This window comes from Volvox carteri (genome assembly GCF_000143455.1).
Source record: "Volvox carteri f. nagariensis unplaced genomic scaffold VOLCAscaffold_65, whole genome shotgun sequence".
In the NCBI taxonomy this organism is placed as follows: domain Eukaryota; kingdom Viridiplantae; phylum Chlorophyta; class Chlorophyceae; order Chlamydomonadales; family Volvocaceae; genus Volvox; species Volvox carteri.
Genome location: NW_003307608.1, coordinates 152,486 through 167,649, shown reverse-complemented (window position 1 = coordinate 167,649; position 15,164 = coordinate 152,486). Strand labels below are relative to the sequence as shown.

The following is a 15,164-nucleotide window of genomic DNA, read 5'->3' as shown; positions in this document are numbered from 1 at the left end:
ATGTTCACCCGTATCCTTGTGCTCAAATTACGGGACGTGTAACATGTCACAGACCCATAATTTCTGTCAAATGACGGGTGGATTGACCCAAATTTATAGGTAAAATGACCCCCGTTTTCCCAGAGTGCTCATGGCGCCACAACCGCTGGACATGTTCACACCAATGCACATTATGTAGGTTTGCCTCTAGTTCTCCCAGCTGAAACCACACCAAGTGCTCCCTGTCCTTGAATGTCTTGCTGAGGGATGGCCCGTTCAGATTGAGAGACATGAAATCGTGCACAAGTGGACCGGCCATGTTCAGAATTAACGGGCAACTGAGATCCAATGGTTAACAAGTCACGGCATGTGCAGACACATGCAAGCCTACACTACTCATGCATATTGACACTGCATCATACCTCGTTGTGATGTTTCGAGCAGCCGGACGAGTTCACTGCGTGATGTGTACACCTGTAGCCTCTCTCTATCAGCCTGGAGAAGGGATGCCTGCCTCTTAATCTCCCTGTCCAGCACCAGCTGATCTGCCTGCTCGGTGATCAATGCGGATGTGACTGCCTTGAGCCGCTCAAACAGCTCAATGTGCCCTGCAAACTCCAGTCCCTCGGCAAAACAGAAGGGGACAATGACACCTAGTTCGACCATGACTCACCGTGTCACAGCAACTCGCAGTGCAGCAGCATTGGCTGAACACTTCAATTGGTGATTTGGGCCTGACACATGGCACACAGCTGTTCAGCTGAGGAGGAGAAACTACTGACAACAGACCAGATGGAGTCAATTTTGCCATAGTATGCCAGAAGCTGGTTCTCCTGGAAGAATGTGCCTGTGGTGCCATGTCAGGATTCCCATGTGGGTCAACATTTGTCAGGCGGACCAGATATCGACAGGTGCATGATGAGCTTTCAGACCCTATTAAGTGGATCAGTCGGCACACAGAATTCCCTCAGGGTATCCAACACGTTATCCTTGCTTTTGCCTGACCCACATGAACTTATCAGACCGCCATGCCGGGTACCAAATGTAGCAGCTGACCACTGAAAAGGTCTCTCGGGTTGCTGGCGGTCGCACTCTGCACATATTTATAGCACCGTACTGTGTACCGGCTGCTACACCAAGCCACCGCTTACTCTGTGTCACCTCCCATGTCCATGATGGCAGCCTCAATGTCCCGCGGCCCCAGTACACCCGCTTGGGAACAGCCGTACAGGCAGGTGTAAAAATCGTTTCGCATTCCAGGGCATGACATCCCACCAATAACACGGTGCCAATGCTTGGCTGGTTTCTGTAGGAAGGCGGGGTGCACTGGATGACCCCCTGGTGTGGGTAACGGACCAGGCAACAGTGCTGTGCTTTGAAGCCAGCACTGCACCACTAGGTCCAAAAACATGGCCTGCATACCGGCATGAAGGCTGCTAAGGATGTATAGTTAGCTCTGCAGCTAGATCCATGGAAGCCACAAAGCGGCTGAGCACAACACTGTGGATACAGAACCGTGCATGGTGCTGGGTGGCCACAGCAACACAAGTTAACCGTGTGCTGGTGTCCACAGACTCTGCGATCAAGCTGACTGGCACTCAATCCAGCAGATGCGGCCGGGCTCACAGGCTTAAAAACAGACTTCGGTACCAGTTTGTCCTGATACCATCAGATGCTTTTTACAGCTCCCAGGCATCCATCGTGTGTCAGATTGGCCTGCTGCAGATACCTAATTAGCCGAATAAAGTCCTCATGTGCCGCTAGCTATTGTATTATAATGCTTGCTAATGGGTCGGTGTGCTGAGCCTCTACACACAAGGATGTCATGTCCTTGGCAATACAAACAGCTTGCTTCAGAGTATGGCCAGCATGCTTGGTTCATTTCACGCACTGCAATCGTACCCTCCAGGCACAACTTGGTTCTAATACCCATCAGCCACTGCTACCTAAGTGGGCTGCCACGCTGCAGCTGCACTGGCCACCACTGTATGAGCAGTATGGGGGGCACAACCATACGGGCCACCAGTGTGTGTGTGGATCCAGATGTGGCCCCACCGCAATGCGGGCCTGCTCCAGCACCTGTGCAGCCTGCAGCCACACCACTTGTAGGGTTGTTCCTGACATTAGAATGCTTTCCGTTCTAATCTAAATTCTTATCAGATTCTAATTAGAAATTAGGATCTAATATTAGAAGACGCTCGACAACTTTTCAGGGAGGGGTCCGTTGAACCTGAAATTTTGTATAGGCCATCACAGATGTAAACGCACGCATTTCCAATTAAATTTACTCCGGTCGGGTGCCTGGGGAGGGTACCTACCAGCCAAACCCACGCCAGACTTGCTACGGAAACAACCAAGAACGCCGCCAAACCTGTCCTTTTAAGTCCCTACTTGCACAGAATCACCACATAACTGCCGGGGGAGTGTTTGCTCGCTAAGGGGAATGCAAAAACACAGAGAGGAAGGGCTAATCTGGTGCCTGCTAGCCAAACCCACGCCAGACCGCTGCGGAAACAACCAAGAACGCCGCCAAACCTGTCCATTTACGTCCCTATTTGCACAAAATCACCACATCACTGCCGGGGAGTGCTTGCTCGCTAAGGGGAATGCAAAAACGGCCGCAGAACGTTGAAAGAAGTCCAATAAGCTGCAAGACCCTTCTTCTTTGCGGAGGTCAGAGCTTCTGCATACGCTTTTGCATCAAGTTCCTTGTTGCCATACTTGTACATTGGCCCTGATGCTTCCGCCTTCCGATGAGGAAGGGGTGGCTTTGATGGCCCCGCACCTCTATCTGACATTTTCGTGTAAAATGCACGCAGTAGAACCGCTGATGCACCTTAAAGCTACGGCTTTCCGGCCGTTCTAATGTCCGTACGACATTAGGATGTTCTAATACGTTCTAAACGGGGTCTTCTAAAATTCTTATTAGATTCTAATTATATTTTTTCTAATATTAGTTCTAATGTTCTAATACCGGCACAACCCTAACCACTTGTGGGAGCCTACTGCAGGAACAGGCATTGCCTCCCACACCGGCATTAGCGCACGTGGCAGCACTCACAACCAGAGTTCAGAGTTTTATATCCGTCTGAGAAAGAAACATAATTATGATGACCTTGATTGATTTGTTCATGGCTTACATGGCAAGCAAGGTGCATCGCGCGGTAACCCTCCTTAACATTGCTCTGTTTTATAATGTTTCAATATTTCCTTTTCATTCCAGTAAGGCAACCCATGGATTACAGGGCAGACGAGATTGTACGCTTTTCGCTCGGATAGCCCTCTGCATGCCTCTTGCTTAATTCCAAGCTGTTTATAATTTATCAAGTAAGATTACACAGATATTGCACTAAATGTTTAAGGTAACTGTTAAGACCAGCAAAGCGGCGGAACCCCGTTGGGTCCTATTAGGTGGTGTTTCCACTTGGATTAAAAGTCACGGGTTAAGGTATTTTCAATCTGCGCCAATCCGTGTCTGGATTAAGGAACGGATTGAGGTACAGCATTTGCCATTCCGTGCATAAAATACAAAACGAGTATTGCCAGACATTTAAAAGACTATCGAGTATCAACATGAAGGCCTTGCAGCACCTTTTGAACCTTGCAGCACCTTGTGTGGTGCGTAATGCCGAACAAAAAGCTTCTACAAAACTAGGAACACTTACAGCCTTTATAAAGGATAACCTTCCAACCTATTAATCGGAGTTTTTATGAGGCGTCGTAAGAAGTGTTAATCCGAGATTGTCAATTTGATGCGTGCAGGTGGTGGCCACCAGGTAGCAATTTTTTCCCACCAAGTTTGAGCTTGAAGAATGCTTGAAGAATGCTTGAAGATGCTCATTTCATAGCATAATCTATATTTAATCCGCGAAGCGCGCGAATACAGGCGGAAATCGCTAACTAATTGCGCTAACCTTAATCCGCGATTTTTAATCCAAGTGGAAACATCCCCTTACTGCTGTAACCATTTTCCAGTATTTGAGTGTCAGTCATAGTTACCATTTAGAACAGAGTGTCAGTCATTTCCAACAGAAACTATTATTTCGTCATCAACTTTGAAACTTAAATTGGAGCAGTCGAGAGGAAGCGGTATGCGGATTCGTTGATGCACGCTACACCGGAGCACACATGGACATTTTCTTGTAAGTCCTAAAGATAATAGTCGAGATCTAACCTGTGAATTCTGCAGGCAAACCACGCAAGCGGTCATTTCAACAATCCACTCATAAGGCCGTGAGATCATGAATACTATGCAGGAGACATTTTTGCTCTTCGTGAGTCTGGATCCCACTGTAACAACCACACACCCAGCTAGATATCTGCTTGGTGTGTGTGTAAGCCCCAGAAAGCATGTGAGCTGCAGAAGAGCGCTGTGAGTGCAGTAGGCATAAGTACGGTAAATATTGAGGGTTTCTTAACGTACGACATAGGTTTATAAAACGCAGGGGCCCACTGTTTGCGGTAGCCTACGTGGCCAAAATTACTTCAAATATCCTAAACGTTTCTGAGGAGAATAATTTAAGCTTTGCTGCGCCTTAAGTAAGACAGTACCTCACTCGCAGCTCTAGGGCAATTCCACCCGCCGAGCTGTGCGAGGCACGCTTAGGTAAGTTTCAGTCAAAGGTGGCTTCTATGTTCTCATATGCATACCTGCGCACAGAGCTTCACCTCTGGATCCCGTCGTCGCCATACATGGATGCCACCTTCAGGATTTGACAGAAGCCATGGCGCCCAGAGTTATGTCAACGCTTAGGAATATAGCTTTATTTATTCCTGCAATGCTCTACCTTTGGGGACTCGTAAGCAGCCAAGGTAGGTACCCAAGTGGCATCACCGCTGTATTGCAGTCCAGTTTATTGCCGCTGTGTGTTCCCTAGCGCTTATAAGCATGGCGGTCGGGTATAAGTTCAGGCCTGCACGTTCACCAACAGCCACAATGTCTGTCGGCCAAGGCAATTACCCTCCATGCCCTCAATTGTTATCTTCGTTGCCTTCGTTACCTTCAGTACCTTCGTTACCTTCGTTACCTTTGTTACCTTCGTTACCGCTGTCACCTTCATTACCGTCATTTCTTACCTCCGACCGCATTATTGTTGCGGATAGTACAGCTGCGTAAGCAGCACCGCACAACCTGCTGCCTCCTCCCCTCTGGATGACACTCCTTTGCCCCCCACTACAGGGATATGCGCTTCTCTCCCGGGTGGTAATCCGTCCCTGTAGATGTATGACCCTTCACACATTCCCTCCAGGTGCTGTCGCAACTTACTCCACGGAATCGTTTCCTGCTGATCACCGCCCATATCATTCTTCCACATCAACTCTCCATTTTCTCATTTCTCGCCCTATCAACCTTGCTCGCCTCCTTGGCGACGTCTTCCTCAACAGGAACCACCTGCCCAGCAGTTGACGGCTACGATTTCTACCAGCTGCAAGAAATCCCGGCAGCTTACATTTTGTCACCTAGCAGCTCCGCGTCCGCGAGTGCGACCCCCGCCAGCCTCGCAGCGGATTGCAGGAGGACCCCGCGATGCAACGCCTTCACTGCCGCTGGTGATCTGCTGATTGCCCCCATGCAACCCGCGTTCTCCATCATGGATGGTAGCGCTGCTGACGTGAAGCCATGTGACGGCACCTACGTCTCCAAGCGAACTCTTTCAGGCCTGTGCCTGCCCGTGAGTCGCTAGGATGTTATGCCCGCTGTTTGTTTATCAGCTGCCCGGTGCCTAAACATGGCTATGTCCCAAACACGCGCCGCTCTCAATCACGCTCCTTCCTCAAGCATACCCGCACGCGCACATGGCCCTTCCCCATGCATGCCAATATGTAATCACCGCCGCATTTATCCACTAACACGCCACGTGCCTGTGTACGTATACAAAAAGACGCCATTCGCTCTGCAACAGTGAGGAAGGTGATGCTAACCCTAACTTTTTATCGGGCAGAATCGCAATTTTTCAGTATTAGCGCTTCATGTTGATGTAGGCGTTTTTTGTGCCCTTCTGACGCCACCCCGCACAGGACGGCGAAAATGTGGACACTATGCGCCTGGCGGCTGCAAAGAAGACCCTGGACATGATGGCAGCCGCGGCGGCCGCGAGCAAGGTATGCAGCTATGCACGCGTAGGAGTGTATGTATGTCTTGATCAAGTCTGAATGCGCTAGGTACGCGTGAGTACAGCTGTCGTAAATATATGCCTGTGTCATTGTTTGAGTGCTTTTACGTCCTTGAAAAAGAGTCCCTGTATGTAATTGAGGTGCCACGGGCACATAAATGTCCACTGCCCGGCATACCATAGCAGGCTGTGCGTTGGAGTATGTATGGTGAGCAACTGCGGGTAACTGTGTGGCTTCGACTGTAGGTTTAGGTGTGTATGTATGCCATGCTGGTTGACGGCTAGCTTACAGCTTGTGGGTAAAAACTGTAAACCCTGTTTCTAACTATGCTAAGGCGTGCACATACATTCAAACAGACATACTCTTTTGCACAATGAACCTTACCCTGTCAGGTTTCGGCAAAGCTGAAAGGAAAGAAGTTCGACCCTCGTAACGCGGAGAGTTTGTCTCGGGACGACATCAGCAAGGCGTTCACTGATGCAAAGGTTCGTGCATGGAGTGGGTTCGTTATGTGCCTTCTCGTCTTCATAAGCGCTGTCGCTTTTTGCATGGATCCCGCAATAATTAAATGTTCTGCTTGGCCATATCCGTAAGTGTGGTTCTTGGAAAGGCATTATTCCCAACCCTAAACCCTAAACCCTGGAGAAGTAATAAATCGGTACCACCCAAGAAGATCCGCGCATTATTAGCGTGTTTGATCGAGGTTTGAAGCTACCACTACGACCTGCCATGACCACTTCCCAACTCATTACAACTGTTAGGAACCACTGTATGTAACCACTGCTTGTAACCACCAACTGTACACCTAACTAATGCCATGGCCGGTTGGCGGGTTGGCTAACCGATACACCATGTATCTGCTGCAGACCCCTCTGGCCCAATCTAGCTCCACGATGGGCAGCTACACCTACACGGACGTCGTTAAAGCGGTGGCATATCCGGCATGGGATTCCCGTGTGAATGGATCGTATAATTATGTCTCTCCAGTAAAAGATCAAGGTAGCTGCGGCTCATGTGTGGCCTTCGCCACCACAGGCTTAGCTGAGACGGCAGTGGCGGTGGCTGGCAACATGTCTGCAGCCAACATCGACCTGTCGGAGCACTGGTACGTATGTGCCACAGCAGCTGCTAATCCTGCTAATGCTGCCCCTGCTGATAATGCTTTCGCTGCTGATGATATCTCCCTGCTGCTGTGGCTAACCCGCGAATAATGCTGTCCCTGCTGCTGTTACCACTGCAGCTGCATGCACTGCTGCTGCAACTACAAGTGCTGATGCTGCTGTTAATGCTTCTAGCTGCCGATGTGACTAAAAGTTGCGCTGCTGTTGATCTGGATACACTGCTGTTGACAACCGGCAAAGATGATTGTCGATGGTTGGGGTTGCATGACCCCATACCTGTAAGACTACCCATACGAGCCGAAGGCCCAACGGCAATATCTATACACCTAAAAGCCACGGAGAACAGGAATTACCACGGGGTAACTGAGTTTCAGTGAGCCCACATACGTTCCAACATCCTCACCAGACGTACTGGTTCCCATTGCATGGCCTCCGACATGCTCTGTTGATGATTGAATCCCTCTTCAGCATGGATGTCATTATAAGCTGGGCATTCCAATAACACGTGTTTTTCATCCTCGATTCGGCTATTAGTACCACAACAGCGGCGAAACCGCTGCCCCCTGGGGACATGGTACTTGCCCCTTCGTGCTCTGTTTGCCTCCAGAGCCCAGCAACATAAATGGAACTGCATTAGCTTACGATGTGCTAAACGAGGAATGAAAACCTTAGCATGTGTTGGCCACATGACGGCTGCGGCTCCCGAAAAGGGCAGCCCCATCCAGTGCTTATACTTTGCACTCCCCATCTGATGGGTACTCCTCTGGCAGGGCAGTCGGACGCGTATGGTCCCAGCCGCTCATCAAACGCTCTCTTAGTGCAGTTATCATCGCTCCTTCGGGTAGAGGCCTACTCAACAACCAGTCGACATGCTCCTTTACCCCCATGACTTCTTGCGGTATTCCGCTCCAAATATTGCACTCCACGAAGGAAAACAGTCGCAACATTGAAGTTCCCCAACCCTCCCATTCCGGGTTGGTCAGGGCATCGCTATCTCCTGCCGTAAAACTGCATGAGCAATGGGCCCCACTTGCTTTTGAAGGCGGTTCCAGAAACGGAGAATCTGTTTCACCATGTAATACTGTAAGGGGAGTCCAGCCAGCTTCGCATACAACAGCCTGTGGGATGGCCGTGCCGTCCCCACTACCTGCCTCATGAATAAAATCTGCAGCTGGACTGCGCTATCCTTCAAATGTCCTTCAAACGGGCTTCGAACATGCCCTCCGCAAGGTTGGCTTTGTCCCGCCGCCTTCAAGCCCTGTCCACGACCTCTGCCAGCGCAAAAGGGCCCTACACCTGGCAGCCATACAACAGAAATGCTCGATCTTGGGTTGCAAAGCACCGCATTCACACGTCGGCCGTAGATAAAGGACACCCTTGCTTCACGCCTTGCTTAGACTCAAACTCTCCCCCCACTTTCTCATTTACCTTAATCACCATGGACACCTTCTCGTACGCTTTTCTCAGAGCATTTAGCATGGGGCCGCTAATCCCCCTCTTCTGCAATCGAAGCCACATGTGCTCGTGAGGCACCCTACCAAATACCTTCTCAAAGTCAATCTGTACTATTATCAACGGCGGCTGCCCCGTGATCCGATGCCGCCTGACCAGGTGTTGCTTGACAAAGAGGTGATGAGCGGTGCCAACACCCCCCCTGAAACCCGCTTGGCATGGGTGCCGCAGGTTCCTCAACACGTACCAGACGGTCAAGAATCACTGACGCATAGCATTTCACAAGTGCTCCTCCAACTGCAATGCCCCGATAACTTCCTGCCACCAATGGTCACCCTTCTTCAAAATTGGGGATACCACCGTTTTGGTAAACTGCTGTGGAAAGTCGACTTTCCACAACTGGTGACGTCACCAGTTGCCCTGATGTGCTCTAATAACAAAACGTCCAGCGCTGGAACGATACAGTTCACCTCCGTTCCCTGCCTGCCCTGCTCATCCACCCGTGGGAGGCGTGCATAACGGTAACGTTCCGATGGTGCCCATGAGCCCTCTCGTTTGGTAACCTACCGACAGCACGCGCTACCTCCTCCAAGGTGAAAGGCTCATCCAGGATGCTAGCTGCCCGTGCCCTCCTGTCCATGACAGTCCGACATGCTTGCCAAGCACCCTCTCCCAAAGGGGCCCCAGAAATAATATATAGTTAAGGAGCCGATGTGCACCTTCAACACCCGTATCCCCAACTCCTGGGTTTAACAAGGTGGCAAAGTGATCCCGAAATACATGCAAGTCGTCAATTGCACAACGCTCCCTGAGTTGAGATTTATGTGTGTTTGTATGCAACTGCTGCTGCTACACCCGCAGGCTCTTCTTTTGCAACGGCGTGGACACAGCAGCATCCTGCGATAACGGCTGGTATGCAACGTCAGCCACAAAGGCCCTTGCAGTCAAGACCATACCATACGAGGCTAATTATCCGTACAACCCAAGCGTGCCGACCTGCACACTTCATTCTGCACCGGAGAGGCGAGCTGGCGGTATTTTCAAAAAGGCCTACATCACAGATCTCACCGTGGTACGTTCGTACCTCCGTACTTCCGTACTTCATACTTCCGTACTTCCGTGGACAGAGTGTCTGACAGTGTATGTGTAGCAGCGCGGCGCAAAGGCTTACCCGAGATATCAAGGATTCCCATCTCAGGATATATGTGCGGGCTTTATTTTGAAGCTGTCCGCTGCGACACAGTAGCGCCTGGAATGCCCCAACCCAGACCCCGGTTCCGGTTTCGATATGTCGGACTGCATTCTGGTGGATATGGTCCTCCACACGTTCATCATGCAGTTTTCCTAGTAAACCTCTCCACATGATTCTACTGGCACCAATTAGGCAAAGACATAGGTTGTTGTTGTTGTTACATGGTCGTGGGTGCGTTCCCTGTACCTGCAAACCACCCCAGTACGAGCCGAGGGCTCAAGGGCTGCCAAATCGCCTATAAGCACCATCCTACCTCGCACTTCCAACGAAACAAGTGATGAAGGATACTAACGACCAAAGGGAACGATAGAGTTGCGGTGGGACCATATGCGTTCCAGCATCCTTGCCAGGCGTTCAGGTTCCCACTTCATAGCGTCCTTCATATGTTCGAAGCGTGGAAAGCCCATATCAGATCTGATTTTGTCGTACACCGGACAGTCCAGCAAAATGTGTTTCTCATCCTCGATGTGGCTATCAGTGCCGCAGCAAGGGCATACTCGCTCCTCCCTAGGTATATAACGCCGTCCCTTACGCGCTCTGTTAGCCTCCAGTGCCCAACAGCAAAGCCTAAACTGCATAAGCTTGCGATTCGCCGAATGCGGGATAAACATTGTGATATGCGGGAGCACCTCCTTCCTGCCCGCTTGCTCGGCCGCCAGACCCATCCAATGCTTATACTTCGCCATGTGGATTCCTGGTTGCTTGCCGTCTGACGGATACACGTCAGGCTGGACATCTAAACGCGTATGCTTCCAACCACTCACTAATCGGTCCTTGAACTCCAAAATCACACCTTCTGGCATTGGCCTGTTCATCAGCCACTCCACTCGTTCGTCTACCTCGTGTAGCCCTTGCGGGGCCTCTTTCCATACGTCGTGCCCCAAAAAACATAGAAAACGGAGGAGTAGTGTCCCCCATCCGGCCCCTTCGGGGTTGGAGAGGGACTCTGCGACCTCCTGTCGCAAAACTTGGTGTGCCACAGACCCACGCTGTAAACGGACATGGTTCCAAAACCTCACAACCTGCTTGAGAACGTGGTAGTGTAGGGGTAGCTGCGACAGCTCTGCAAACAGGAGGCGGTGTGTTGGTCCGGCAGCTCCTACAATTTGCCGCATGAAAGATATCTGAAGCTGCACTGCTCTGTCCTTTAGGCATGCCTCGAAGGGCCCCTCTGCAAGGTTATTCGCATCACTCCGCTTCCTGAGCCTGTCCAAGACTTCAGCTAAGACATAGGTGATATCCCCCCCCTACACCTGTACGTACACACTCATGGTTTGGTCATACATACGCAAAGTTTGGACGAATATGCACCCACCATAAACCTCGTTCGGTATTGGATCAAAAATTGGATCAAGTTTTTCCCTGCTGTAGTTGTAAGAGGGATCAGCTCCCCTGGCATCTCCCAACTGAGTACTCTTTGCCTGGTATTACAGTAGTACTGATACACAGTTCGGCACACATAACAACTACAAATGCGCGCTAAGCGCTCCACCAGCATCTCGAGAGGCTTTTCAGCGGCCAGCTACTACACCTACTGTGCAAACTTAGTAGTCATCCAAGCAGGGAGCGTGATGCAGCAGGGAAGAAAGCCCTTCACGGCTGTGCTGCCTGATGCTGTCTGTTAATGTATTGCGCAGGCGAAGAATCACATCCGTACGAGTGGCGCTGTAATTACGTACTTTGCTGTATACAACGACTTCTTCTACTGGCCTGTCAGCTCAAAGTAAGTTCATGCTGCACAAATTCACAGCAGGTTGACTCCCGTCTGTAGGTTTTTTCTATCATCGATAAACAAGGTCGTAGGTAGGACCGAGAAATAAGTAGATCTTATATAAGTCGAATGGCCTAAAGGTTGCGCCGTACATGGTACGTATAATAGATAGTCTAAATGGTGTATGAATACTCACACATTTACAGACGACGACGGTAATAGTTTGTCATCATGCAGCCCGACTCCTGGAATATCTAGTTTTTTTTGTGTGTACGGTAGTAAATATAAAAATGCCTGAATGAGGGGTGCCTAGCTCCTAACTCCTTTTTTGAACTTGCCTCCTTGTGGCATGTGCTGAACGCATGAACGACTGATAACTACATAACTACATGGTCTGGTCTGGTGGCGCCTTTGTGTATATGAAGGTTCCGGGTTTGATTCCTGGTCAGACCCCCGACATTGTTCGGGAGGTCTAGGTTTACTAACGCTGCTGAGGTGTGGAGATGAGGTCTAGTTGATGGACTAAGTTTCGCATGCTGAGATGGTGGTGGTGGCTGATCTGTCTCTCCGGATGTTGGGTGACTGGATGAGGAGGGGTCTAGTTGGCAGGACCCAACCCGCCGTCGGTCGTACGGTGTAATCAACTTTCAATATATAGTCCATGGCCTCCCGGCTTTGACGGACCCCCCCGCACTCGTGCGGCACTTGTAACTTGTAACTTGTACATACAGGCCGTACGTCTGGGACGGTGTGAGCCCTCTGGCTGGTTACCAACAGGTTGTGACCATCGGCTACAACGACACAGGGTAAGGATGAGTAAAATTTAGGAAAGGCTATTTTGCTGAGGCTGCATACCAATAATATAGATTTGCATTGAGCAGTACTGTACTGACTCATCGTACATCGAACGATGGGAATTGAAGCATGTTCGCGTGTGACCATGACGCGGTTCCGTGCTTTATCACTGGTACGTGATGCTATGACCTAATGGTATGCCATGTTAAAACGACCTCAACAGTAGCAGTCTGCATTTTGAATGTGTGTGTGGTTGTTACAGTGGGCTCATACCTAAAAATCTTGAAACCTGAAGACACTAAAACCCTCAACCCAGCTTCCGCCGCAAAGCCCCTACATGTGCGTGTCCATGTTTCCCACTGTGCAGGTCGTACTGGATTGCCAAGAACAGCTGGGGCACCGGTTGGGGCGATAATGGCTTCTTCCGCATCTCTTACAGTGCGAATGTCGGCTTCATGTCGGGGTCTGGGGACAACATCATCGGCCTCCGTTGGGCACCCTCATCTGTGCCCCCACCGCCTCCGCCGCCTGCCCCGGTTGTGTGCGGTGATGGAACCTGCTCTACGGGCGAGACGTGCTCCTCGTGTGCTGCGGATTGCGGAGCGTGCGTTGTGTGTGGAGATGGATTTTGCTCAGGTAGGCAGGTTGCTTTTCGCGGCTATGTGTGCAGAGGAAGAACAGCTGGCTGGCTGGCTGGCTGGCTTTATTACTACAGTAATGCGTGGCTGGTGTGACGCGAGCGTCGACATTTGTGCTGTCGTATCCTACTGGCCGCATTTTCCACACACCCGCAGGCGGTGAGACCTGCCTTACATGCCAGGCGGACTGCGGCACGCGCCTCAGCAACGGTACTTTGACGTGCTGCGGGGACGGCGTGTGCAATGCCGGGGGCGGAGAGACCTGCGCCAGTTGCCCAGGCGACTGTGGCAGATGCAGTACTTGCAACCGGAATGGCATTTGCGAGCCGGCGCTGGGCGAGAAGTGCTACAGTAGCAGCACCAGTGGCTGCACGGATTGCGGCTTTTGCAGCAGTGCCTATTGCGGTGATGGCAAGTGCACCGGCTCACGCCGGGGCTACTCTGAGACGTGCTATACATGCCCGACCGACTGCGGGCGCTGCAGAGACACAACATTCTGCGGTAAATACGGCTCCGTACAGTGTCGTACAAGCAGCCATGACTTTCCAAATTCTCAAACCGAAAGGAAAGGTTGTTGTTATTACGTACTGTGGAACCAGTGATGCAGCAGATAAACGAATGCATTCCCTAATTAGGAAACCTGCACATGCTTACCGCTGTGTAACCTATAATCTTCAATTGCTGCATAAGCGTCTTGCAGGTGATGTACAGTCATAACTTGCCTTTCCTTTCATGTATAGCGTGGCCATAACTGAGAAATACATCCACACACATACACTTATTACTATTTCTGTACCCCTGTGATGTGATGTCAGGTGATGGGAGGTGCAATGGCGTGGAGAATGGCACCACGTGCTCCAGAGACTGCCTGCTATGGCGTGTACCGTCTGTGACGATTGGAACTCCAAGCAACGGTAACGGAAACAACGGTAACGGCAACGGCAAAGGCCGGCGCCAGTTGCGCTGGACTGTGAAGCCGTAGGGTGCGCATGATAAATAAATAAATGATAATCCGGTAATAGCTGCAAGTACGGCTGTCGATGATGCATGCATGGAAGTTAGCTGCCATGGATGTGCACGAGTATGTGTGTATGATGTGTAGTACGGGTGCTTCAATGTTGTACATGTTATACGTCTGCCAGCTACTGTGTGGTCGCGACAGCGATCGCTGGTATGGTTCAGTCATGATCTCTATAGGGGGGGATGAGTGAAGAGCAAAGGCGAACCTTATGTACAAAACAACTCATCATAGGAATCTCATTATTCGTCTTCATTCCATCTTTAAACGGAGTAAAGCGCGATTAATATCCTGTCAATTAATGGCTTGATTCAACTCCTCACCACAAACTTCATCGCATGACTTTCGTGGCCTGATCATGCAGCGCTGAATGGCCTGATCAGGCAGCGCTGGATACACAGCACCCGTGAAGTGCCACTTTGAGATACTATTGGATAAAAATCTTTTTTGTTGCCCGGCGAATACAGTATGTAATCATTAGTTGGTGTGACAATTGGATGGATGGAGACCTTAGCTTGCATATCTAGCTGAAACCGGTCAAGAATATAAATGGATGGGCAAAGGCCTGAGACCGGAATCCATTCATTCTTGTTTGAGCTTACATAAGCTTCGCATCTAATCTGGTTGCACATTTTTCGATTGATCATGCCATGGGGCAGGCTTGAGCCTGCAGGCCCTCGAGGTCTTACATACTCCTTTGCGACCTAGATGTATATATATGCCCATCCAGGTGTGTAGGGCGGCCTTTGCATCAGCAGTGCGCGTGTACATATTCGTGTGTATATGATTGTGTAGAAGCGGCAGAGGTGTCACGTTGTGGAATGTTCACATCTCTATGGTTCAGTTAGATGCATGCATGGCTCATCTTTTGGTTGGTGTAGTAGTGGGATTCACCCTCCATGGAAGCCCTGGTGTAACATGTGTGTACAGAATGTGCCGCGACCACCTACTACTCGCAGTCCCGCAATCAGTTTGTTGTGCTGTCTTTCCATTTCCATTGCTACACAGCTGAAAGATGAATGACGGGTTACTTGGATGATGGACGAGAGCCCCTCGTGCTCAAAGGGGCCCAAATCTGCAGATG

At 50.5% G+C, this 15,164-nt stretch overlaps 1 protein-coding gene across 1 annotated transcript; it reads left to right on the top strand.

Annotated features, from left to right (window-relative positions):
* Nucleotides 1-3,552: 3,552 nt before the first annotated feature.
* On the top strand, nucleotides 3,553-14,044 carry VOLCADRAFT_107389 (uncharacterized protein; the record flags this gene model as incomplete). The annotated part of the gene is made up of 14 exons (XM_002956782.1): nucleotides 3,553-3,597; nucleotides 4,689-4,778; nucleotides 5,159-5,228; nucleotides 5,365-5,651; nucleotides 5,998-6,081; nucleotides 6,486-6,578; nucleotides 6,960-7,092; nucleotides 7,129-7,198; nucleotides 9,528-9,738; nucleotides 11,556-11,641; nucleotides 12,361-12,435; nucleotides 12,792-13,060; nucleotides 13,219-13,563; nucleotides 13,878-14,044. The coding sequence occupies 14 exons, from the start codon at nucleotides 3,553-3,555 to the stop codon at nucleotides 14,042-14,044; spliced, it is 2,025 nt and encodes a 674-aa protein (XP_002956828.1).
* Between the last annotated feature and the right edge of the window lie 1,120 nt (nucleotides 14,045-15,164).